General features: G+C 39.0%; 1 protein-coding gene across 4 annotated transcripts in view; it reads left to right on the forward strand.

The window, feature by feature from the left end:
• Nucleotides 1-9,741: 9,741 nt before the first annotated feature.
• RBM27 (RNA binding motif protein 27) overlaps nt 9,742-27,846 on the forward strand; it is a 59,410-nt gene continuing 41,305 nt past the window's right edge. For all 4 annotated transcript variants that reach the window (XM_069592330.1, XM_069592332.1, XM_069592331.1 and 1 more), the window contains exons 1-3: nt 9,742-10,015; nt 19,688-19,806; nt 23,337-23,461. In XM_069592330.1, coding sequence (XP_069448431.1) covers nt 9,957-10,015; nt 19,688-19,806; nt 23,337-23,461 — 303 coding nt within the window. In that variant the 5' untranslated portion in view covers nt 9,742-9,956. The remainder of the gene's footprint in view (nt 10,016-19,687; nt 19,807-23,336; nt 23,462-27,846) is intronic.

Raw genomic sequence — 27,846 nt, forward strand, 5'->3', positions numbered from 1 at the left:
TATATCTACCATTATACCTCTGCCCCTTATCATGAGCTCTATTTTCTACTTATCATGGATAATCGGGGCTCCTATTAAGACCTAAACTCCATTTGTACACTAAATCTCATTGTCTTTTCCTACTAAGAGATTTTATTCCCACAGTTGCCCACTTCACCTTCCACATCATCAAATTTTCTTTCCCTACTAGATCACACCCATCCACCTTCATACATACCTTCTAACCTAACACAAGCAAAAGAAAAACAGAACAAAATATAAGCACGTCCTCCCTATCCCATCATATCTTTTGGTACCCTCTTTGTTCTACTCCCCTTTACAATAAAACTCTTCAAGAGAACTGTCATACTGTCTCCAATTCCTCTCTTCTCTTTTTCTCCCAAACTTTTTCCAATTGTGTGTTCACCTCCTCCATTCCATGGAATTGTTCAGATCACCAATAACCTCCTTATCCATATTGCCAAATTCAATGGTCAATTCTATGTCCCCATCCTACCTGATGGAGAAGGAAATGGCCACCCACTCCAGTATTCTCATCTGGGATATCCCACGGTCAGAGGAGCCTGGTGGGCTATAGTCCATGGAGTCACAAAAGAGTCGGCCTCTACTTAGCAACTAAACAACAACATCTTACTACAAGACATAGTTGAAAACTCCATCTTTCCTGAGGCACATTTCTTGTTTTTCTGTTCTCCTCCTCATCACTGGCCAAGTCTTCTCAGTTTACTGCATATTAGTCCCTTTCCTTGTAAATAGGAGTATGCCCTAATGGACTTTCTTTCGATACACTAAATTCCTAGATGGTCTTTTCCAGGCCCATGATTTTCAACACACTTTACAATGTTGATAGATCCACAGTTTTAAACACCAGGCCCCATCTCTCATGAACTTCAGACTCTTAGACTCAACTGTCTACTTGGTATTTCCACTTGGATTTTTTTCCCTACACTGCGCATCTTGTAGGATCTCAGTCCCTTAGCCAGGGACTGAACTCAGGCCATGGCAGTGAAAGCCCAGAACCTAACCACTAGGTCACCAGGGAATTCCCTCCACTTGGATTTTTATATTGTGTGTCTTGCCTAAGAAATTACCCCAAATTCAGGGGCTTAAAACAACCTTTTTTTTTTTTTTTTTACTTTTGGTCATGCTGCATAGCTTGAAGGATCTTAGTTCCCCTACCAGGGATCAAACCCATCCCCTCAGCAGTAAAAGTGTAGAGTCCTAACCACTGGACTGCCAGGGAATTCCCAAAAATAACCGTTTATTATCACTCACAGTTTCTGTGGGTCAGAAGTAGTTTGGAATCAGCTTGACCGAATGGCTCTGGTTTGGGGGGCTTTCATGAAAATGCAGTCACATGCCGACCAGGGCTGTGGTCATCTGAAGGTGTGACTGGGGCTGGAAGATCTACTCCTACCATGGCTCACTCACAAGGCTAGAAAGTTGGTCCTGGCTGTTGGTAAGAAGTCTCAGTTCTTCTCAATCTGGGCCTCTCCGAAGGGTTGATTGAGTGCCTTCGGACATGTGACTGGCTTCCCCCAGAACAAGAGGTCCAAATAGGAGCTACAATACCTCTTATCCTAGACTTAGATGTAAAGGACTGTCATTTCAATGTATTCTGTTGATCATACAGAGAAGCCCTGATCCAGTGTGGGAGCAAAGGACACCATGAGTGTGATCCTAACAAGTTACGGATTGTTGGCAGCCATCTTGGAGAATGGCCACCACCATGTCTAATGTCTAAGACAATGTCTAATTCGCGGCCCAAACTGAATTCATGATCTACCAGCCATTTTCTAAATCTGCTCCTCCTTCATTTTCCCCACCTCAGGTCAAGCACCTTGGTTTCATCCTTGACTTCTCTTTATGTCTCACACCAACAATTATTCTGTCAGTAAAACTCCTTGACTCTACCTTTCAGATACATCCAGAATTTAACTTCTTACTCTCTCTTTCACAGCTAGTCTGGTCCAAACCAACATATTCCTTCCTAACTGGTTTCCCTTCCTTCACTTATGTCCCCTCCAGTCTGATAACCATGAGGCAGCCGTAGCCATAACCATAGCTACTATTTAAAAATAAAACCCTAAATCATATAATTTGATTCCTCTGTTTAAAACCTTCAGTGTCTTGCAGTCTCACTCAGAACAAAAATTCAAAGTTCTTACCATGGCTAACAACGTCCTCCATGATCTGGCTTCTTACTACCTCTTTGATCTCCTCAACCACTATTTTCTTCTTGGCTCATCCCATTGCTTTCCTCCTTTCCTCAAACTGTCAGACCACTGCTTTCAGATCACTGCTCAGTCCTTTTAACTTCCCCATCACTCTCTCGCCCCTCACTTTGTTTTATTTCTTTATAGAATGTATCCAGCTATATGATATAGTTGTTTACTTGTCACCGTTCTCCTGATGCTAAACCAGATCTCCAGGACAATGCATATTTTCTTCACTGAACCAAGGCCTATTACAGCACTTTGCCTTCGATAGGTTGGCAAACAATATTTCTTGGAAGAAAGAAAGGCTAAATGCAGGAACCAAAAGAGGCTAATATATGCAAAGTTGATTGGCAGAGTACCTAGCACACAAGGAGTATGAGTTATTATTACTTGCTGTGTCCAAATCCCAAAGGGCTTATTCAACCCAAGGAAGAGAGGGCAGTTGTCTTCTAATATCAGAGAGGTAACCAGAGGGAACTGGAGTCTGGTCAGTCTACTGTTGCTATTTCCTGCTTGAAAAAATAAAGTTACTATTATTGCAGTGATGCTTCCCACATTTCTCCTGGATGTTTTTCTAATCTGCAAGGAAGGATGGCAGACTGAGGCCCCTATGAAACTCTTAGAGAATGGCACGTGGACTAATTCTGGTCCACACATCCAGAGATGCCACTTTCAACCTTTCCTCCCTGTTGACATGGCTCTCTCCATGTGAAGCAACTTTTTAAAAAATTGAGATAATTGTAGTATCATAAGCAGTTGTAAGAAATCATGCAGAGAGAACTTTTGCACACTTGTCCTAATTTCCCTGATGGCAACATTTGCAAAACTATAGAATACCATAATCAGAATATTGATATTGACACGTTTTATATGTAATCATTTGTGCACGTCTCTGTGTGTGTGTGTGTGTGTGTGTGTGTAAAATTCTTTATAGCATTATCATACCTGTAGTTCCCTGTACCCGTCCTGGCAGTCAAGATACAGAGCAGTTCCAGCTCCACAAGAATCCCTCATGTTGCCTTTTTAAAACCACACTCATGGGGCTAATCTGGTAGTTCAATGGTTAAGAATCTGTCTACCAATGCAGGGGACATGGGTTTGATCCCTGGTTGGGGAATTAAGATCCCATATGTCACGGGCAACTAAGCCAGTGCACCACAGCTACTAAGCCTGCGCACCCTAGAGCCCGTGCTCTGCAACAAGAGAAGCCTTGGCAGTTGGGAAGCCCACAGACCTCAGCTAGAGAGTTGCCTCCACTCTCGGCCGGGATGCAGTAATGACGACCCAGGGCAGCCAAAAATTAATTCATTAGTCTAAAATACCATAGCCACTTTCCCTTCACACCCCCATCTCTGTCCTCTTTTATATAAATGGAACCACACAATATGTAACCTCTGGGGACTGGTTACATATTGTATTGCATTTTTTTCCTCATTCAGCATAATTTATCCAAATTGTCACATGTATTAACAGTTCCTTCCTTGCTGGAGGGAAGCATGGAGTCCCATTCCATGGTATGTTATACAGTTTAACCATTCACCTGTTTAAGGCCACCTGAACTGATTCTTGTTTGGGGCTATTATAAATAAAGCTGCTCTAAACATTTGAGTACAGGTTTTTCAGTGTAAACAGAAGTTTGCATTTCTCTGGGATAAATGCCCAGAAGTGTAATTGTTGGGTCATATGGTAGTTGCAAGTTTAGTTTTTAGAGAAAATATCAAAGTGTTTTTCTAAGTAGCCATACCATTTTACACTATATCAAAGTATGAATGATCCGGTTTCTCTGCATCCTTATCGGCATTCAGCGTTGCCAGTTTTTTTTAATATATATTAGCCAATCTTAGAGGTATTTAGAGAGAAACAACTTTCTTAAAAAAATCCTTTTAATATAGTTCTCCTAGGAAAACAATCGCTATTTCCATAACCAAGAGACTATTCTGATTGACTGGCAATTTGGCTGCCCACTCACCTGGACTTTGTATAAGGAAGATTCGACAGACTTTTACTAAAGCAACTTTTCTCTGAGCCAGATGGGCTGCTCCAGGGGACCTAAACTCAGGAAAGACTGACATTTTGATGGGTGTGCTGTTCAATTAGCTGATTATTTACAAATATACAGACATGACAGGGTCTGTTTGTAAGCATGAGCTTCCTAGTTTGAAATTCCACCAAAGTTCAATTTAACAGCATGTGAAGGAAGTCTATTGTGATTGTAAATGTCACAGAGAAAATTCAAAGATGACTCTCCACTTCTCTTATTGTAAGTCTGGGACATTCTCATAGGTTGGAGAATAAGGACCAATCCCCCTCAGCCAGCCTTCCTGCCCCAAAATAGGCACAACACAGTCTGATTTTGCAAAGCCTGTCTACCCCTGACAACACTTGTGCGAAATCACCCACTGACAGCTCTTCCTGGTGGAGAAAACACATAGTTGCCCTCAAGCCTAGGAAGAGAACTTGGTCAGAATAAGCATGTCTTTTCTTCTTGTAGTCACTCTCTCTTTTCAATGTCCAATATTAATAATCTCTTTTTTCCTTTGATTTCTTTCTTTCTCCTCTATGCAAATAAAATGAGAGAAAAGTCAATATTTGTTAAGTATTCATGTTAACATCCACCTTAACTAAGGAAAGAACATTTATTTGAAATCATTTTTACTCTGTATTATCCAAGAGCAGTGCCTAAGATATGGTAATGGGTTCAATATGTATTTGCTGAATGAACCTCATATTTCAGTGTTTGCCAGTGAGGTGATTAAGTGAAAGTTACAGGTGTGGGCTTTGGAATCTAACACACATGGTCAAGGCTGGGCCTCTTCACTCCAGCTTCATGACCTTTCTGGGATGCAATTTTCTTGACTATGAATATTGTTTACTATACAGGGGTACTCTGAGCCAGATAGGCAATACACTGAGATATTTAGCATGCGGCCAGCATAGGGTAAGTATTCAACAATCTTGAATTTGATTATTATTTCCAGTGCCTATCAGACCACCAGAATCTGAGCTCCCAAAAGGCAGTGAATGGCTGCTGCTGCTGCTGCTGCTAAGTTGCTTCAGTCGTGTCCGACTCTGTGCGACCCCATAGACAGCAGCCTACCAGGTTTAGCCATCCCTGGGATTCTCCAGGCAAGAATCCTGGAGTGGGTTGCCATTTCCTTCTCCAATGCACTAAAGTGAAAAGTGAAAGTGAAGTCCCTCAGTCGTGTCCAACTCTTCACGACCCCGTGGACTGCAGCCTACCAGGCTCCTCCGTCCATGGGATTTTCCAGGCAAGAGTACTGGAGTGGCTTGCAATTGCCTTCTCCAGTGAATGGATATAACTCTTCAAACTTATGTCTCTGCCCCAGCCCAGCACACAGAATCTGGTACCTTGTACAGTGCTTAATATAGGTTATGTTGAATTAGTACATATGTGTAGGCACTCTCTTCAGGGTAGCCCAATAACTGAATGACTGAAATCAGTACTTCATTCATTCGTGGACTTCAGATGAGTCAGTTCTATGCATACAACAAATAAAGCATAAGGAAAACTCTGGACCGTGGCTACTGACCAACTATCTAGGAAATGGAGTGGGATTCATCGTATTGTATTCCACTTCTGGAAAAGCGACTCTTCCATAGATGCCACTTTCTCAAGGTATGGTTTCGAGTTTGACATCTATATTCAAATACTGAGCTTATATCTATCCATCAATGCTATCCTACTCAGTTTAGAAAAGTAATGACATCATAACTTGAAAAAATAGGGAAAAGGATAAAACTATCCATGGTCTGCAAACCCAAATATGACTATCATAATCATGTCTGTTTTACTCCCTGTAATAGTCTTGATTAAATGACGCCCTCGGTCACTAAAAAGCCCGTATCTCGGCACCCTCATCTCTGAAGTAAAGCTTGGAAATTTGTTCTATAAATATTACATTTGAAAAGTACTTTGAAATTCTGGCAGCAGAGTGATTTATTGTGAAAAAGGCATTTCCTGTTCCATATCAATCATGCCATCAAGTTCTTGCCTAGCTGCAGGCCTAAGCAAATCACTTTTACATTTCTCTTTTTAAAATATCTATCATTTGTGGGTAATACTTCATCTCTGCAGGGGAAAGAAGTGAAGGGAAAATGAGGATAAGGATAAAGCAAGAAGAGGAGGAGAGAGAGAAGAAAAGGTAACAGCTGAATGTGTCAAAGCTCTGGGCTTGCTGTTAGAAGATCCAGATGTTACTTAGTCTCTGTGGACTTGACTCAGCTGCAGAGTTGGGTAGGAGATAACAGTGAAGGAAGTTCACCAGATAATTTCTAAGTGTGTTTCACTTTTATTTTTACCTATTATTTCGCTATGTAAGGGGTCCGGGCTTCCCAGGTGCATGTGTGCATGCCAAGTCTCTTCAGTTGTGTCTGCTGTTTGGAATCCCATGGACTGTAGCCTGCTAGGGGATTTCCCAGGCAAGAATACTGAAATTTTCTGTGATTGTGATTTTCATCCTGTCTGCCTTCTTACAGATAAGGATAAATACATCTACTTCTGCTTTATTGACTACGCCAAAGCCTTTGACTGTGTGGATCACCACAAACTGTGGAAAATTCTTAAAGAGATGGGAATACCAGACCACCTTACCTGCCTCCTGAGAAATCTGTGTGCAGGCAACAGTTAGAACTGGACTTGGAACAACAGAATGGTTCCAAATTGGGAAAGGAGTACCTTAAGGCTGTATATTGTCACCCTGCTTATGTAACCTACATGCAGCGTACAACATGCGAAATGCAGGGCCGGATGAAGCACAAGCTGGAATCAAGATTGCCGGAAGAAGTATTAATAACCTCAGATATGCAGATGACATCATCCTTATGGCAGAAAGCGAAGAAGAACTAATGAGCCTTTTGATGAAAGTGAAAGAAGAGAGTGAAAAAGTTGGCTTAAAACTCAACATTCAGAAAACTAAGATCATGGCATCTGGTCCCATCGCTTCATGGCAAACAGATAGGGAAACAGTGGAAACAGTGAGAAATTTTATTTTTGTGGGCTCCAAAATCACTGCAGATGGTGACTGTAGCCATGAAATTAAAAGACACTTGCGCCTTGGAAAAAAAGCTATGACCAACCTAGATAGCATATTAAAAAGCAGAGACATTACAAAGCTGTTGTTTTTCCAGTAGTCACGTATGCATGTGAGAGTTGGACTATAAAGAAAGCTGAGCGCCGAAGAATTGATGCTTTTGAACTGTGGTGTTGGAGAAGAGTCTTGAGAGTCCCTTGGACTGCAAGGAGATCCAACCAGTCCATCCTAAAGGAAGTCAGTCCTGAATATTCACTGGAAGGACTGATGCTGAAGCAGAAACTCCATTACTTTGGCCACCTGATGCGAAGAACTGACTCCCTAGAAAAGACCCTGACGCTGGGAAGTATTGAACACAAGAGAAAGGGGCCATAGAGGATGAGATGGTTGGATGGTATCACCTAGTAGATGGACATGAGTTTGAGTAAGCTCCGGGAGTTGGTGATGGACAGGGAAGCCTGGCATGCTGCAGACCATGGGATGGCAAAGAGTTGGACACAACTGAGCTGCTGAACTGAACTGAACTGAATACTTTAGTGGGTTGCCATTTCCTCCTCCAGGGGACCTTCCCTACGCACGGATGGAACCCAGGTTTCTTACGTTTCCTGCACTGGCAGGCGGGTTCTTTACCAATAATGCCACCTGGGTCACTTCCCAAGTGGTTCAGGGGTAAAGATTCGCCTGCCAATGAAGGGGACACAGGAAACGCGGCTTCTATCCCTGGGTCGGGAACGTCCCCTGGGGGAGGAAATGGCAACCCACTCCAATATTCTTGCCTGGAGAATCCCATGGAGAGAGGAGCCTGGTGGACTACAATCCACAGGGTTGCCAAGAGTTGGGTGCACACACATGTAGGGGGTCCACAAACTAGCCTGCAAGCCAGACCATGTTGGCACCTGTTCCTGGACACCTGTGAGGTAACAATAACTTTTACACTTTAAAATGGTTGGAGAAAAAAAATCAAGGGAATAATATGTTGTGACACATGAAAACACTCTCACGTTGAAATTTTCATACACCTTTTATTGGAACACAGCCACAGTCATTTGTTCCATATTACCTATGACCTATTTCATGCCAAGAGGGCACAGTTGGGTAGTTGTCAGAGACCTCATGGCCCACAAAACCAAAAAATATTTGCTGTCTAGCCTTTTACGAAGAGTTGACTCATTGGAAAAGACTCTGATGCTGGGAGGGATTGGGCGCAGGAGGAGAAGGGGATGACAGAGGATGAGATGTCCGGATGGCATCACCGACTCGATGGACTTTGAGTAAACTCCAGGAGTTGGTGATGGACAGGGAGGCCTGGCGTGCTGCAATTCATGAGGTCACAGAGTGGACACGACTGAGCAACTGAACTGAACTGACTGAACTGAGACTTTTACAGAAAAAATTTGCCTACATCTGCTACATACGTATATTACAGTCTGCCTGCTTATTTTGGGTTGACCCATGTCTTTTATATGAGGTGTATGCTCATCAGGTATTTTTCATAATGTTATGATTACAATGCATAATCTCATAAACTGTCCGGCTTTCTAGGAAGAAGAACTGTTTGTTTTGCTCACCACTGGAATCTCAGTGCCTTACACAGTGCTGGTGTATAGCAGGTGCTCAGTAATCGTTGTTGAATAAACATTCTAACACCAGTGCCAAGCCAGTCATTTCAAAACTCCAAAAGAGAATTTTTTATCTAGTACAAACCAATTTGCCCATTTCAGTGATTTCAATTTTTTAAATATTATTTTTAAAAACTTTTTTGCTGACCAACATCTTCCCTGCACAAAATCCCCATCGAACTTTAGAGAAGCAATGAAAAGAGAATTTTTTTAAAAATGGAATCCTTTTTCTTCCTTATAGAGAATATACTAAAAATACTGATAAAATTGAAATGGCTTCTGTCTTTTGCAACCGTTGCGCCACGTTTTTAAAATGACGATTATTGGAGTCCAAGGAAGGGTTGCCATAGCATTGTGCATAATTTAAGCACAGCAGCAAAAGATACCAGCATGCGTGCCGAGCAAAATGAGCGTGTGAGGAAAAAAAAGTAAAATTTTGCGTTCTGTGCACAGTGTCGAACGTGAACGTATTGCACGTTATGTTGCAGATTTACTACAGCTGAGTCATTTCGGGACACTAGTGTGTGTTTCCAGGAAAAAAACGGGGGGAAGGAACCAGGCTGAGGGGCTCACCGGGTTCCCCCAGGCACTCCCAGCACAGACACCGGTATTCCGCGGCGGGCGGCGGCGTGCTTAAAAAAAAAAAAAAAAGTGCCGCGGCCCCTTTAAGAGCCACAGCACCTTCTCCAAGATACCATCTTGCACCAGGAGTTCACGTAAGCTCTCTACCTACCTTGCTAAATCCCTCCTCCTTCACTGGGTACGACCGGCGGGCGGGGTGAACGAGCCTTTTCATTGGCTTTGCGCGCACGGCCCTCTCCTTCCTATTGGTTCCAGCGCTCGCCACTCGACGCTATCTCCCCGCCTCCTGTGCCGTCGGGCTAGGTTGAGCGAGGGCTCTTGGGTTAGTTCCTGTTAGGCCCCGGCCGGGGGAGTAGGTTGAAGTCCTCTAAGATGCCCGGTGGGCTGAGGCACCCGGAGCTGTGAAGAAGGCGTGAGGAGGCGGCGGGGGGCGACTCGCGGCAGGCCCTAACAAGAGCGGCGGCCGAGCCCGCCTTCCCTGCACCATGCTCATAGAGGATGTGGATGCCCTCAAGTCCTGGCTGGCCAAGTTACTGGAGCCGATGTGAGTGAGGCAGGCTGGGCCGGGGCTGGCGAACGTGGGCGTTGGGGGCCCGCGGGGGCGTGGGGGGAGGGGAAGCGGCGTGGGGGAGGGCGGAGCGGAGGGGCAGCGGTCGGGAGGTCCCGGCGACGTCTTCTCTGTAGTACTATCACCATTGTAGGGGGGTGGGGGGAGGAGAGCAAGGGACGTAGAGGCGGTGTGGCTCTGGGAACGGGGCGGGGGGGGGGGGCGCGGGGAGGACAGCGAGGGCTTTTGAAATACACATTTTGGGGTGCTCAAAAGGGTAGCTGGAAGTGAGGGAATTTAAAATACTGCTTTTTGAGAACTGAGAGAGTAATCGGGGCTCTTGAGGGATTTTAGGATTTGAATAGAAGGGAGTAGCAGGATATCAAGGGTTTTACAAACAATATTATTCCGGGACTAAACGATCTAGAAGCGGAGTATTGGGGACCTTTAGGAAGCAGGAAGGAAGAAAAGGAGAATAGGGACATTAAAGCCTTTATAGCGATTACTGATGAGTTCTAAGGGTTCAAGTATATTGAATTAAAATAGGGTAGTGGATAGGGATTTGTGGACACTGAAGTGTTTTGGGAATTATTAGGAATTTGATAAGCCTATTAAGGGATGCTATTATTGAGGAGTTGATAGTGCCAAGAAAGCTGATGATTTTTAAATACCATTAGGGGTTGGGAAAAGTGAGGTTTTTGTAAGTTTGATTGGGGGTTGAAAGGAGTACTCGAGTATCTAATATTATTGGAGAACAGGCTGAAAGGGGTATACCGGCAGCACCAAGGGATTTTTAGATGCAGATATTGGAATAATGAAACGGGTAGTGGAAAGAGTTTTGTAACTACTGAGAAGATTGGGGTGTAGGATTATTGGTGAGGGGCTTGTTTCTGATATCTGGAGTAGTATGGTGGAAATATTGTTGGGACCCTTGAAATAAAGGACTAGCGAAGATACGAACTTTTTGTTGGTTTTGTAACCGTTTTAAAGGGATGAGATGTTGAAATGTTAATTTGGGACACTGGGGTATAGGTAGTCTCTGAAAGGTATCTCTGTGAGCGAAGAGGAAAAGCTGGAGAGAGGGTGGGAGGAGGTGATAACTAACTCTCTTGGGAAAGAAGGCATGGGAAGGGAAGGAATCGTTTGTTGCCCCTTTGTCATTTCTACTTATTACTTTTCCTCCTACTGGAGGTGAGGGCTTTCTGGCTGAAAGGAAAGGAGTAGAAGAAGACATGAGCAGACTTTGATTCATTAGATCAAATACTTTTAGTGGAAAAATTGAGTTTTTGCAGAGGTGGAAATAAAGGGTAATTCGGGAGGTGTAGTGAAGTTGGTTGTTAGGAGACTGCTACTTCCCTGTTTGTCTATTTCCTTGTGCTCCTGAGAAACCCTATTAACTAACTTTTGATGTTTTGCTATTTCTGTTTCTTGGGGTGGGATTCTAACACCTAGGAAGACTCATTTGTAGTCCAGTGTGTCAGCCTTGTGAAGATGGTAGGATGGGAAGGTGAGACAGCATTAAGGGAATTTTGATGTCCGAAGTGGTATTTGCTTTCTGAGGACGTGTGTATGACTAGAGCACAGGTAGGAATGAATGTACACTGAGGACTTCTGAGTTTTACATTAGTGATGGTCTAAGTAAAATGCAGATGACTTCTGGGCACACTTAAAAGTTTTATTGAAGAATATGGGCCTCTTGAGTGTGCATCATACTTTTCCTACATACAGTATCAAGATTGGAGCACAAAGGTGGAAATGGATTGTGATGAAGGTGGGAAATCATGAAGTAGAGTTGGTGAAATTGACCATATATGGAAGAGGCTAAGAATAGAAAAAGGTCTATTAAAATATAGAACAGGAGAACCTTTGTGTTTTTACTTGGATGGTAGATACTTTTGAAAGTATTAAATGTTGGTAATACTTCCAAAAGTATTAAATATGTATTTTATATCTTCAGTAGAAGGTGACAAGTTTTAATATTATAGTTAATTATTTTTTTAAAGCTCCCTAAAATGTTTTGGTCTGGGTAATATTTTTTATTTTTTTCTTATTGTCAGAGTTTAGTTTGGGTGGGAACTTAAGTGTCCCTAGGGTGTTTTCACCAGATTTTTTGGATGATTTATACTGATTTTGTTCATATATATTTTGTAATTTTCACGGATAAAAGTTATCTGTCAAAATGATTAGTTTCCCCACTTGTTTTGAGATATAACTTCAACGTAAAGGTCACATCATGCCTCTTTTAAAGATTATTTTTGTTACTTTTTTAGTGTTAAGAAAGATCTAAAATCACTGCTTAGACTTAATAATGTAGATAATTTTCCTAGAACTACAAAATTACAAAATAAACTACAAAATAAATACTTATTTTTAACTCATAGGTAATGGTTTTGGGTGAAAGTGTTAATAATTGTAAAGGCAAGTGGAAATGTCACATGTATTCTCATTCTTAGTATGTTGACATGGGAGAGTATTTTTTGTTTAGATATCCTAAAATGTAAGAAATGATATGCTGAAGTGAGTTGTATTTGTAAGTTTACTTTTTGCATATTCCAGATTCAAGAAAATTTTCATGGGAGATTGGCATGTTGCTACAACATAGCATTTCAGAGCAGTTGTCAGGCTTTCATATAATGTAGTTGCAGTGGATATGTTTTAATCAGACTGTAGCTGTGTACATGATTTCCTGTTGCACTTTCTTATTTAGCTTAATTTAAAAATTTCTAAATTTAGGGAATTCCCTGGTGGTCCAGTGGTTAGGACTCTGTGCTTTCACTGTCGTGAACCTGGGTCAATCCCCTTTCTGGGAGCTGAGATCCTGCAAGCCACATGGATGGCCAAAAAAAAAAAAAAAAAAGTAACTGAATTATAAAAGGTTTAGATTTGTAGGGATTTTTAAGTATGGTCCACCTTGTCATTAGTGAAATGAAGTCATGTAGCAGAATATTATGAAACCAGTCTAGTCTGTATGTGTTTGTGCCCCATAGACAAATTAGAAATCTCATTCTGTTAGAGCTTATCTGTTTCCACTCCTTTTGTAGATGTGGGGCATATCTGTTACCTTATTAGAGGAGGGATGGGGAGGGGGAGGAGGGAGTCTAGAAGAAAACACGTCTGAACTAACTGCGGGCCACCCAGTACCATTTTCATTGGCAATGCAGTAAAAGGGAGAGAAACCATCTTAGTCCAGGAGTTTCTCTCTCTTCCTACTGCTGCATGAACAGACTGAACACAGATCTTGCTTGGGGTCCTCATCTTTCTTCAGTTTCAAAATCTTCTAGATATCCTAGTTATAGAGACTACTGTAGGGATTATACATGAGTAGGACATGTCATGATTTCTTTTTATTACAAATAACTGTTCACTTGAACTATCTGGACTCCTTAAAGATAAGGTTCTAAGTAAATCTAGAGGATAAATCAGCCAGTGGAGAAATTTCTACAAGTTTAGAAAACATTCAAGCAAGCAATTTAAAATAACAAACATGCATTTCTACCAAAAATGTTGTCTTTAATGAATGTTTTAAGTTATTTTTATTTTATATATATTGGATATGTATAAGTACATCTAATTCACTACTGCTTATTAGGTTTATTGTAAAAATTTGTCTTGTGATAATAATTTTGTAATGTATAGAAATACCACATCACAGCGTTGTACACCAGCAGCTAACGTAAGTACTTTAAGTCAATTTTACTTCAAAAACAAACAAACAAACTCATAGAAAAAGAGATCAGATTTGTGATTACCAGAGGTGGGGTTGTTGTGAGGAGAGCTGGACGAGGATAGTAAGTAGGTGCAAACTTCCAGGTACAAGATAAATAGTACTAAGAATGTGAAGCATGATTAATATAATTAACACTGTTGTGTGTTACATATGAAAGTTGAGATAAAATCCTGACTTCTCACGACAAGGAAAAAACGTGTTTTTTTGTTTTTATTTTGTATCTGTGTGAAATAAATGTTCTCTAAATTTATCATGGTAACATTTCATATATGTAAGTAAAATCATTAATGCTGTACAATTCGGACATACATAGTTCTGTATATCAATTATATGTCAAACTGAAAGGAAAAAAAAAAAGCTATGAATAACCCCCCCAAAATTGCCTTGATACATGTTTTGAAGAGAGTGATAGGGTTTGTAATACTTTCTGGACAGTTGCATTTATCCGTTTATCTGTCATCTGTTTTGGTAGAGCATCATTGTGCGATGCAGGGCATTTAGTTTCTAGATCTGTATTTGAGTCACTGACTTTGGACAGTTTTCTCACCTTTCTGTGTTAAACAATTAATTATATTAACCTTTTACCTATCTCACAATGATGCAGACTATAAAAAGTATTTTATGTACCAGAATCATTAAATATAAATGAATTTTACGGTTTTTGAAATGTGAAAATATATTAAACTCTTTTTGCAAAGATACTTATTAATACTAGTGTTTAAGTCCTTCTCCCACTTACAGAATAATCAGTCTAGTGCATGAGAGGTTCTCATTGCAGGCCCTAGACAAGAATTGGTAGAGAAACCCATCAACCTGATGTGCAGTTTCTGTGAGTTTAGGCCATATCAAGGTCTTTGTAAAAAAAAAACAAAATGCTGTAAAACACTGACTTTGTGTCATTTCTGAGTATGATGGGAAAGACACAGTAATGTTCATTGGGATAATTCTATTGATGCAGTGGTTGGGGTGTATATTTGGGTTGAACTCTATAAAGTTTACATGCTGTTTGTACATTTGCAATCCTTACCAAATTAATTTTGACTAGAAATCTCTGCAGTTCCTCAAATGGGAAGAAAAATCACCGTGTACCAGCTTGTTAGATCTCACCTCTTAATAAATGAACTGCAAGGATAAAATGAGTATTTTGTGGGTATGTTCTTAAGACTGAAAAGTATTGATAATTTTCTAAAATGTATGTAGTAGCTTCAAAGAATTGATGTCCCTCTAAAGTTCTGTAGGATGTATTTAAGGAGACCACTCACTATTTCATAGAAGACTTACTCTGGCCCAAAGACTTCTTGGCAAGTTTTAGTATACTAAGTTAGAAACGTATTTGTTCTTATGTCCTTTGGCCTGACTCCTAAATATTTCTGACTTCACTTTCTCTGGCCCATTTGCTGTAGGTTAGGAGCCATATATTGCCTTCATAGCCTCGTTTCCTACCAATGTCTTGTCTCGTCCTCTCACAGTGTTGTTACTTCATTATTAATCTCTTTGTTTAGCCATTTGATATTTTGTACTATAATTTTTTTTTCATTTCCTTGTGACTGAGGGGCAAGGTCTGTCTTGCTCAAAGTAATTCCATTACCCAGCAAGAAGGTTGTCATTTCCTTAACATTTAATAAATGTCTAATCAATGTCCTCGTATGTGTATTTAGGTTGGTCACAATTAGAAAAGTGTGATTTTTTTTTAAAGTAGTCTCATTTTCTGAGTGTGTCTGTGCTAGGGTATCACAATGGTGTCTGCAACTGAGTAACATCTATTTTTCCCCTCCAGATAAATCTAGGGATATTTTCTTTCACATCGTCTTCATTCATGAAAGCCCCTAACTAATAATGGGGAATATGAAAGCTTTCATTTGAAAAGACGTGGAAGACCCAATATTTTTGTTTCCTACACAGTAGTAGTAGTGCAGTAGCCACCAGCTAAGCATATTGAGAAAATCAGATTACTAAAAGTATCTGCAAGGCTGAGTTGATAGCTCAGCAGATGTGTTAATACCTGCAATGGTGATTTCATAAAGAAGAAAAAAGACAGATTTGAGATTTTTACAGATAAGACATTTCTGGGCAATATTTCTATTAACTTCTCGTGATAAAAATTCATTCTAAGTAATTTTTATTCTTTTAAATAAAAATAGATAATGGAAACATGTTTGTAGAACATTATGCAAGATGTGAGTTTTAAAAAGAATCCTCATTTGTAACTTCCGCTAAACTTTAGGAAACTTCTTATGGTTCTTTAACTGAAAAGTGATTACCGATTGAGGCTTAGAACACATTAATTTGTTGTGCAGATACACATTAGAAAAAATGTATATGCTGTGATAGATTTTACTTGCATGGAATTGAAACTGAGTTTTAGTTCCACAGGTAAGCTGTCTCCCTGGTTTTGAATGGATCACTTGATTTGTCTTTACATGTTTACAAATTTAGGTATCTGTAAAATGAATAATAATTGATTGTGCTGTTAAGGGGTTTCCCAGGTGGGGCTAATGGTAAAGAACCCACTTGCCAGTGCAAGAGAAATAAGAGATGTGGGTTTGATACCTGGGTTGGGAAGATCCCCTGGAGGAAAGCGTGGCAACTCACTCCAGTATTCTTGCGTGGAGAATTCCATGGACAAAGGAGCCTGGTGGGCTTCAGTTCGTAAGACTGCAAAGAAACACAACTGAAGCAACTTAGCACATGCACACACATGCTATTAAGACCTTTTAAAGACTATAGAATAGTACTGTTTGGTGTATATTATTACCTTTCCTAATCTCTTTGTTATAATGGAAGTCCCTTTTTGTCTAGAAACATGTGTTGAACATAGCCATGGCCCCATAATTTTAAAATTTCTTTCCAAGATATACTTTGTCCCTATAATTAAGCAGAAATGAATTTCCATAAGCTTTGGTTATAAATGAAGAGCTAAAAGGGAATTTTTTAAAAAATTAATTATTTTGGCTGCACTGGGTCTTAACTGCAGCATATGGGGTCTTTGATCTTTCATTACAGCATGTGAACTCTTAGCTGCGGCATGTGGGATCTAGTTCCCTGAGCAGGGATTGAAAGCCAGATGCCTTGCATTAGGAGAGTGGAGTCTTAGCCACTGGACCACCAGGGAAGTCCCAAGAGCAAAAAGATTTTAAATACTCTTTGGCGTACTGTTTTTGTGTAAGAGAAGTAGGAAGTGGCCCTGCATTCGTCTTGTAACCTATCAAGGTCTTGCTACTGCTGCTGCTAAGTCGCTTCAGTCGTGTCCGACTCTGTGCGACCCCATAGACAGCAGCCCACCAGGCTCCCCCGTCCCTGGGATTCTCCAGGCAAGAACACTGGAGTGGGTTGCCATTGCCTTCTCCAATACATGAAAGTGAGAAGTAAGAGTGAAGTCCGTGTCCTGCTTTTAGCAACCCCATGGACCGCAGTCTACCAGGCTCCTCCATCCATGGGATTTTCCAGGCAAGAGTACTGGAGTGAGGTGCCATTGCCTTCTCCATCAAGGGTCTTAGTCATGCTCATATTTTTGTGACATACTTCTGAAAGTCTTTTTGCTCTACTATTAGTATTGGTATCATGGCCGTGTCAGTGAAAGTCTCTAAGTCGCGTCTGACTCTGCAACCGCATGGTCTGTACAGTCCATGGAATTCTCCAGGTCAGAATACTGGAGTGGGTAGCCTTTTCCTTGTCCAGGAAAGTTGGTACCATAGCTACTATTATAGTATGGCTACTACCGTAGCTACTACTATTATAGTATAGCTATTATAATAGTAGCTATAATATTATAGCTGCTATAATAGTAGCTATTTTAATAGTAGCTGTAATAGTAGCTACTATTATAGTAGCTATTATAGCTACTATTGGTACCATAGCTACTATACTATTTTAATTGTCAGTTTTAAAAGAGTATATGGTAAGTGGTGATGAAAGAATAAATAAGAGCAATCATAAAGGTACAAAAAAAAGTCACAGCAAAACCTTCCCAATGTATTTGTTTCATCATTCAATTGATGTGACTCATTATTTCAGACTGGTGATTTCCTTCATTCTTAGTGCACTTTATGGATACATAGTAGGAGCTGTTAAATTTAAATGGTCCCATTCCTTTGGTTATAAATGTGCTTTTTGTATTGGGTGCAGAATTCAAACTATCATTTATTAACAATCACTTGTTCATTCATATTAAACAAATATTTAGAATCTATAATCACTCTTTTCTTGGTGTCTACTCTTACCTTCTTGTAACTATTCATCTTGAGTTTTATCACTGTTACATCAAAATGTATTTCATCAGAAACAACCTAATTCTTTATTTGTTTTTTAGAGTCTGAATACAAACTATATGTAGAAGATAACCTGGATTTGTTTAACTCCCCTCATTTTCCAGTAATCTGAGTTTTGCCTGTTTCTCACTGGAAACCTCATACTCTTACTCAGTGTTATACCTGTTAGGTCCTGAGACTCCTTGAAGGTTCCCATAAGATCAGGGAAAATAACATTGCTTCTTTTCTGCCATTCTTAGTTATTTAAATAAATAAATCCTTTCTCTCTGTGTTTTGAATGTAAGTGGAAATGCTATATGTCCATTTTAGAATTTAGCAGTTGGATTTATTAAGGTAATCTGTTCATAATTCTCCAAAATACAATCGTTTTATTTAAGACCCCAGCTTTCTTTTAATTAATACATAACTCATCATCCGTGTACTTAGATCCCTAGTGCAGTCTGACATTTGCCCATCATTTTTTTTTAAGTTAGTTTTGAGTTTTGTAAAATTGATAGAATTGAAATTTGCTCTCAGAATTTGGTGCATAAATGTTTTAAAAGTATATACTAGAAAGGAAGTAAGGGTGTTGTTTTTTACTTACTAATCTCATAATGTTATTGGAAATGTGATTGATACCTTGAGCTGGAACTTTTTTAACTTTCTGATTTATAGTAGACGCCCAAGGATCATAGAATAAGATTAGTGTTTTATAGGGATATAATCATTTTGCTTGCATAATGATTTTACTTCCTGTCATTCTGAGTTTTTCATTTTATCTTCACAACAGTGCTGTGAAGCCACAAAGGATATATGACACTTAAATGTACATTTATGGGGAAAATAGAATATAAATATATAAGCATGTGTATGTATATTTTTTATAAGGAGAAAACTTTCTATTACTTGTAATATATATAAAATATTAAGTCTGGTGGATTGCTGTACATTAGGAGTTGGCAACTCAAGGATCTTGTGCTGCCCTGGCATAAGAGATAATTTGGAATGTCAAAGCCAGGTTACTACTGACTAGAAAGAAAGTGACGTAGATAAAGTTTATCTCTGCTGCCCTTTAACCACTTCTCTTACCCTCCTGTTCTAACTCCCCAGTCTTTTCTTTCTTCCTAATAGCTGCTGAAGTTTTTGCCAGTAAAATTTAAGGTGACATGCTTTTTGTGTTCTTACTTTTTGTCTTAAAATGATCCTAAGATACTCACTAAAGAGATTAGAGGTAGAAATTGCCATTTTTAGATGTTGGTGCTTGGCGTTACAGAGAATGGAAAAGCTGTCCCATCAGTTACCCTGCTTCTTCTTTGATCACTCAGAACAGAGTTCCTTAGCAGATCTATAGCCCTTCTACAGCCTGGGAGTCAAGCTGCACCTTAAGAGTCCATTGCCACCCTTTCCCTATTACCATTGAGAGTAAATAAATGTAGATTCAGTCCAAAGTTCTGAGTATAATTGGAACATTGAAAATAGGAGGCACATTATTTTATAAAAATAAGCAGGAAAAGAAAAACAACTGTAATATATATATAAATATGCTCTTTGTTAGCGATAGTTGCCCGTGTTTGCAGTCATTTTTTAAAATAAAGGTTTTTACTTGAAGCCTTCCAAAATAGGGGTGGTTTCGTTAATGACATCAGTATTTGAAAAAAATGTTTAAAAATACTTGTTTTCTCTTTGTCTAACTAGATGTGATGCTGACCCTTCAGCCTTAGCCAACTATGTTGTAGCACTGGTCAAGAAGGACAAACCTGAGAAAGAATTGAAAGCCTTTTGTGCCGATCAACTTGACGTATTTTTACAAAAAGGTAATTATTATAGGCCTTCAACCAAGCATTTAAATAGAGATTTTAAATTTAAAACTTCCTGATAAAATCTTGAAGCTTGAAAGGAAAGAAATTGGTCAGAGTTGTTTAAATACTTGAATATACCTATTCATGTTTAATTATTTATCGTGTATTTGGCAAAATTTTTTTCCCTTTCCTATTCTGCTCCTCTCCAATATTGAGGCAGTGGTAATTCAAGTACTTTTTAAGTGAATGAATCCTTGGAGCTTGTGGTAGAGCCTAAGTTAATGGTTAAAGAGTAACAATTTTTAAGATAATGAAGGTGCTTATTCTTACTGTTTATTAAGACAATGAAGGTAACTGTTTTTCTCCTTCTTGACTGGGGCTTCTTGATATGCAAGAAGAAATGGGCATGCGCCTCTTCTCTGTGTGTAACTTCTCATCTTAGCAAAATCTTGTTCCTAGTCTGCCGAACTTCCTAGGGGCCTCCCTGCTGCTTCTCTGACCTCATCTCCTCCCACTCCCTGTCATTTGTTCCATTCTAGCCACATGGACCACCTTGCTGTTTTGTTCAGCATGGCAAACATGTTCACAGCTGAGGGCTTTTGAACACTGTTTTACCCTTGCTTGAAACATGATTTCTCATGGTTTCTGGCCTCTTCTCAAATGTCATCTTCTCAGGGTGGTTTCCCCTGAACATCCTACATACAGTATAGGTCACTCTCTCCTCTTCCCATTTTTGCTTTATTATTTTTTCATGACATTTGTTACTTCCTGTCATGTTATATGTTAATCTGCCTGTTTATCCGTGTGTGTCTCTCTCCGCCTCCCGTATGTCTTTTCCATTGTTAAAATTGGAGAGTCGAAACCTACAGACTTGACATATAGAAGGTACTCAATAAATATTGCTGAATGGACAAACAGGAATGTGGATATTTTATATTTACTAGTTGAGATAGTTGTTAGTAATGAGAAAGGATCCTTTAGCTGAAGTATCTTCTGAAAAAGAAAAGATAGTCATATGGCTTCTCAGTCTGAAACAAAGAATTATATATTTTTTGTGCGTTTTTAAGGCTTTTTATACAAAATTAATATAGAATTCTTTCAGTACAGATGAGTATTTTCTAAATGTTATTAATTAATATTGCTTAGTTTTAACTAAAGATAGTCGTAATGTGTGTATCTTTTAAATTACAAAAGTAATACATGTTTTAAAAAGTGCTTAAGAAATACATAGGCATGTGAAAACAGTCTTCTGATCATAAAGTCTTTCGAATGGTCTGATTAATTTGTGTTAAAGTTATGTGTAAGAAGAGCTTACCATTTTATAATCATGGAAATGCTTACTGCACAAATTAATAACCTAAAAAGTTTATGAAAAGATGCTTTTCTGAAGAAAAAATTTGACATTTTAGAAATAGTTATTTGTATAAAACGTGTAACAGTTGCAGTGTAAGCAGAATCTGTATTATACTTTTAATATCCTCTTTAGCTCTTCCTGAGGGATAGGACCCATGGAAGTGACTTAAATTTGGTTTAAATAACATAATATAAATATCTTGACATTTAATTTTTAATAACTTCTCTGGTTCTCTCCATTAAAGAGTCTAAAAAAGTTAACAAAATAGAGCAGCCTTTTTCATGTTTTACTTAAAACATAAAATGATGTTTTCACACCATTCTCATGTCAAAATTTATTTTTCAACTAATTTAAAAATATTTTAAATATTTGAGTAGGCAATTTAGTTAATCTAACAATATAAAGGTATATCATGAAAGTCTCTCTCACCTCATCTGATCCCTTCCCACCCCCAGTGCATTACCTTGTCATTTTTGTGTCCTTTCAGAGTTTTCTTTAATGCAAACATATATGGATACAATATTTAATTTTATATTTTGGAGTGTTGATAATATCAGTTCAGTTCAGTTCAGTCGCGTCCGACTCTTTGCAACCCCATGAATTGCAGCACGCCAGGCCTCCCTCTTTAGCACCATCTCCCGGAGTTCACTCAGACTCAAGTCCATCAAGTCCGTGATGCCATCCAGCCATCTCATCCTCGGTCGTCCTCTTCTCCTGCCCCCAACCCCTCCCAGCATCAGAGTTTTTTCCAATGAGTCAACTCTTCTCATGAGATGGCCAAAGTACTGGAGCTTCAGCTTTAGCATCATTCCTTCCAAAGAAATCCCAGGGTTGATCTCCTTCAGAACGGACTGGTTGGATCTCCTTGCAGTCCAAGGGACTCTCAAGAGTCTTCTCCAACACCACAGTTCAAAAGCATCAATTCTTTGGCGCTCAGCCTTCTTCACAGTCCAACTCTCACATCCATACATGACCACTGGAAAAACCATAGCCTTGACCAGATGGACCTTAGTCGGCAAAGTAATGTCTCTGCTTTTGAATACGCTATCTAGGCTGCTCATAACTTTTCTTCCAAGGAGTAAGCATCTTTTAATTTCATGGCTGCAGTCACCATCTGCAGTGATTTTGGAGCCCAAAAAAACAGTCCGACACTGTTTCCACTGTTTCCCCATCTATTTCCCATGAAGTGATGGGACCGGATGCCATGATCTTTGTTTTCTGAATGTTGAGCTTTAGGCCAACTTTTTCACTCTCCTCTTTCACTTTCATCAAGAGGCTTTTTAGCTCCTTTTCACTTTCTGCCGTAAGGGTGGTGTCATCTGCATATCTGAGGTGATTGCTATTTCTCCTGGCAATCTTGATTCCAGCTTGTGTTTCTTCCAGTCCAGCATTTCTCATGATGTACTCTGCATATAAGTTAAATAAGCAGGGTGACAATATACACCCTTGACGTACTCCTTTTCCTGTTTGGAACCAGTCTGTTGTTCCATGTCCAGTTCTAACTGTTGCTTCCTGACCTGTATACAGATTTCTCAAGAGGCAGGTCAGGTGGTCTGGTATTCCCATCTCTTTCAGAATTTTCCACAGTTTATTGTGATCCACACAGTCAAAGGCTTTGGCATAGTCAATAAAGCAGAAATAGATGTTTTTCTGGAACTCTCTTGCTTTTTCGATGATCCAGCGGATGTTGGCAGTTTGATCTCTGGTTCCTGTGCCTTTTCTAAAACCAACTTGAACGTCAGGGAGTTCACAGTTCACGTATTGCTGAAGCCTGGCTTGGAGAATTTTGAGCATTACTTTACTAGCATGTGAGATGAGTGCAATTGTGCAGTAGTTTGAGCATTCTTACTTACTCTTTTTATAGGCGCTGTGTGTTATTGTTTGATTGTCATATGATTTAGTCTCTTATTCATGGAAATTTGGGTTGTAGCCAATCTTTTACATACTCAAACAGGCAATCTTGCATATAAATCATTTCGTACATGTGCAAGTATCTTTAAAGGGTTTTAAACCCCAGAAGTGGGATTCTGTCCCATAAGGGTTAGACTCATTTTTAGTTCCACCAGCTGTGAATGAGATGTCCCACTTTCCTCAACTTTGCCAATAGAGTGTGTTGTCAAACATTTGGTTATCTACTAGTTATTCCTCATTTCCCTTTGTGTAACACTTAGATATTATATTTTCTCCTTAGAAACTTCAGGTTTTGTGGATAAGCTATTTGAAAGTCTCTATACTAAGAACTACCTTCCTCCTTTGGAACCAGTTAAGCCTGAGCCAAAACCACCAGTCCAAGAAAAAGAAGAAATTAAAGAAGAGGTAATGTAAAGTTTTCTTTTGCTTGCAGGGACTTCTTAGGTCTTATTCCCAGTATCATCCTCAGTTGGTACTTGACCTCTGTAAAAATTATTCTCTTTTAATTGGACATAGAGAAAGGACTGATGGGTTGCACAGGGGGAAAGGACTGGGGAAGAAGTGGAGTGGGAGTTTGAGGTTTGCAGATGTAAACTTTTATATACAGAATGGATAAAAAACATAGTCCTACTGTACAGCACAAGGAACTATAGTCAATATCCTATGATGATAAACCATAATGGAAAACAATATAAAGTGTGTGTGTGTGTGTGTGTGTATGTGTGTGTGTATATATATATATGTAACTGAATCACTTTGCTTGCTGTACAGCAGTAATTAGCACAACATTGTAAATCAATTACACATCACTTAAAAAAAAAGAATGGGCTCCCAGTATGTTTTTTCAGGTAATGGAAATATGAAGAAACTTTTCTTCTATACTGGATAATGTATAATTTTTGGTTTAAGTTATAGGTTAGGGAATTCTGGTGGTCCTTGTTAGTATAGTGGTGAGTATCCCCACCTGTCCTGTGGGAGCCCAGGGTTTATTTCCCTGATGGGAAGGCAACATGCCCTTGGACTTCCCTGATGGCTCAGATAGTAAGGAATCTGCCTGCAATGCAGGAGACCCAGGTTTAATCCCTGGGTTGGGAAGATTCCCTGGAGAAGAGAATGGCAACCCACTCCAGTATTCTTACCTGGAGAATTCCATGGATAGAGGAGCCTGGTGTGTTAAAGTCCATGGGGTCACAAAGAGTCTGTCAGGACTGAGCGACTAATGCTTTTACGTTAGGGCTTCTCTGATGGCTCAGTTGGTAAAAAACCGGCCTACAATGCGGGAGACATGGAAGACGATGCAGGTTAGATCCCTGGGTTGGGAAGAATCCCCTGGAGAAGGAAATTGTACCCCACGTTAGTATTCTTGCCTGGAAAGTCCCATGGATAGAGGAGCCTGGTGGGCTCCAGACCAGGCTCCAGTCCATGGGGTCGCAGAGTTGGACACGACTAAGCAGCCAAGCATGCCGCATGCAGCACTTAGGGCTCTGTGCTTTCACTGCTGAGAGCATTGGTTTAATCCCTGGTCAGGGAAATTTTTTTTAAAAGGTATAGGTTACATCTTTGTATAATAAGTTAAAATTTTTGCAACATGTGTCCTTTTTTAGAGTCATTGAAGGTCGGTGGATTGAAAGTGTCTGTTTGAAAGATAGCTCATTTGAATGAGGAAAATTACATTATCTTGAGTTTTGAAAAAACAGTTAAAGAAAAAAAAACAAATTGTTACTCTATTTCATTTTGTATCTTTGCAGTAAATCCTAATTTTGAAAATTATGGAAAATAGATATCAGCTTCTATGTATACTACCCCAAATGTCTGGCATTTTTTCCATTTTCTTAGCTTTTATACATAACCTAATTGTTATTACCGACAAATAATAGCTTGTAGAATAGTGTATAAATGTAATAGTTTATAGTAATTGTTAGATAACATTGAAGGGAGGAAGTTGTCTTTTTTGTACCTTCAGCCACTTGCCATCCTCATAAATATTTAATAGGTATCTCTAAAAGGTTATATTTTTAAAGCCTCCAAATATTCTTGTATATAAAAGTAACAATAACTCCTTAATATCAGATACCCAGTTGTTGATAATGTCCATTTTTTTTCCCCATTTGTTTGAGTCAAGATCTAAATAATCAAGTTGGCTGAAGTGTCTTTTTTTTTTTTTTTTAAATTCCTTCTTACGTATTCCCTCTCACTTCCCTCATGCCAAGGTTACTGCTACTCTTATCTCTAATACAGTGTGAAGAAGTGAAGTTGCTCAGGCGTGTCCGGCTCTTTTCCACCCCATGGATTGCTCCTCGGTCCATGGGATTTTCCAGGCATGAATACTGGAGTGGGTTGCCATGCCATTTCCTTCTCCAGGGGATCTTCCTGACTTAGGGATTGAACCCAGGTCTCCTGCATTGTAGGCAGACACTTTACTGTCTGAGCTACCGGAGATACAGTGTATTCTTGTTTTTTTCAGTTTATGTAATAAGAATCATACAGACTTTTAAAAAAATCTGTACAAATCAAGCATTTTATTTATATAACAAGGAAGCACTCATTTATTTTCAATTTAAATATACTTGAGATTAAAAATCATGTTTGGCAATGTACCGCAGGATGCTGAATAAGATTTCACCCATATTGCTTTGGATTTCTTGATCTTTGTATGATTTCCATACCCATGGGAACAATTAATATAGCTTCCTTAACCTACTGGATGCTACCTGGATGTAAAAGTCTTATACTCTTTTGTCTAGCTTCCTTAGCTTATTTTTACCTGATATTCATTCATATTGTGCATGCCCTTTTGACCTTTTTAAACAGCTTGTTGATATGTAATTCACCAACTTTACAATTCACCTATTTAAAATATATAAATGTGATAATTTTCATTGTATTCAGAATTGTATAACCATCTCCATAATCCATTTTAGAACATTTTCAGCATCTAAGATCATGCTCATTAAGCCATTACTTCCAGGCGCTTCCAGTCCCAGTCCTCACCCCAGGCAATATACTACTATTTTCAGTCTCATTAAATTTGCTTATTCTGGACATTTCATATAAATGGAAGTACGCAGTATGTAATCTTCTGTGGCTAGCTTCTTCTGCTTAGCATAACACTTAAAAGGTTCCTCCACATTGTAACATGTATCAGGACCTCTTTTATTTTTCATGGCTGAATAATATTCTGTTTTATGAATATATCACATTTTCTTTATCCAGTCATCAGTTGATGGATATTTGTATTAATAAGCAAATAGTTAATACTTTTATCTATCATAAATAATACTGCTATGAACATTCATGCACAGGTTTTTGTTTGGCTGTATGTTTTTATTATTTTGGGTCCTTTAAGTTTTGAAGAATAGGTTTTCCCGTTAGAAAGACTAATTAATAGTTTAGAAAATTACTTCCCTAAAATTAGGAAAAATCAAGGAGTGAATTAATAGATGTCCATTAAAAAAATAGAATATACAAAAGCAAAAAGAAGGATAAAGTTCTCCAAGTTGATATCTTTTAAGTCTCTTTATATCTTTTAACCCCCTGCTTCCTACTTACCTGTATATTTTTTTCTTTTCATCACCCCCTTTCCCTTAAATTTTATTTTGTTGAAGAAACAGTTTCTTCATGACTGAAGAAACTCAGTCATTTGCTGAGCAGGTCATTTTTGCTCAGCAAAAAACTGAGTCATTTGCTCCAGAAATTGGAGTTTTTGACTCTGGATTTTGCTGATTGTATCCTCTGTATTTCCTGTGAATTGGTAGAGAGAATGATTTTTAAATATAGTTTAAGAATTGTAGAATGTTTTTGTCAGCAACATATGGTTGTCATATTGTGGCTGCCATTTTATGTTGCCTGGATTTTACTAAATTGTTATCTTCTGTTCCATTCACTCATTTCCTGATTTGTGTATTTTTAAACAAGCCTCTCATTAGATGGGCATTTGTTTAGCTCTTCCGGATGTCTTCATTTGTCTTAATTTCTCTCTAGTAAAGGCCATATATGTATATTTTAACTTATTTATTTTTGGCTGTGCTGGGTCTCCGTTGCTCGTGTAGGCTTTGTCTAGTTGCAGGGGCTGCTCTCTAGTTGTGGTATGCGGGTGTCCCATTGAGATGGCTTTTCTTGTTGTGGAACATAGGCTCTAGGTACCTGGGCTCAGTAGTTGTGGTGCATGGGCTTAGTTGCCCTGAGGCATGTGGGATCTTCCCAGACCAGAGATTGAACCCATGTCCCCTACATTGGCAGGTGGATTCTGTACTGCTGGACCACCAGGGAAGTGCCATGTATTTGTTATGAGATTAACTTGTGTTTAAAAAACTTTAATAGAATCACTAGTTCTGTATTTCTGGTCAATCTTGACTTTAAGTTTTTAAAGAAGCCTTAACATTTCCAATAATTCTGATACCATTTTTCCATAATTCACATGAAATACTTAGATTTATAGCAGTGGTTAACCATTTGTTCCTTAAACTTTGTCTATGAAATAAATCTAAAGTTCTCCTCAAATGAATTATATTGTGAATATATTTTATAATTAGGAAAACACACAAACCGTTTTACTATATGATACTTAGAAGTAGAGATTTGTTATTTTTACTGTTACATTTTAAAGAATGAATTAATGTTTTCCTCCACTGCTATTAGGGTGATATTTAAAATTTAACATATTGCTGTCAAAGTAATTTCAACATCTTTTTTTACTTTTTCCTGTTGACCAACTTTGGGGGATGTGATTTGACTTTTTTTTTTTTTTTGATTTGACTTTAATATTTAAGTATATTTATGCCCTCTCTTGT

This window comes from Ovis canadensis, chromosome 5, assembly GCF_042477335.2.
Source record: "Ovis canadensis isolate MfBH-ARS-UI-01 breed Bighorn chromosome 5, ARS-UI_OviCan_v2, whole genome shotgun sequence".
In the NCBI taxonomy this organism is placed as follows: Eukaryota; Metazoa; Chordata; class Mammalia; order Artiodactyla; family Bovidae; genus Ovis; species Ovis canadensis.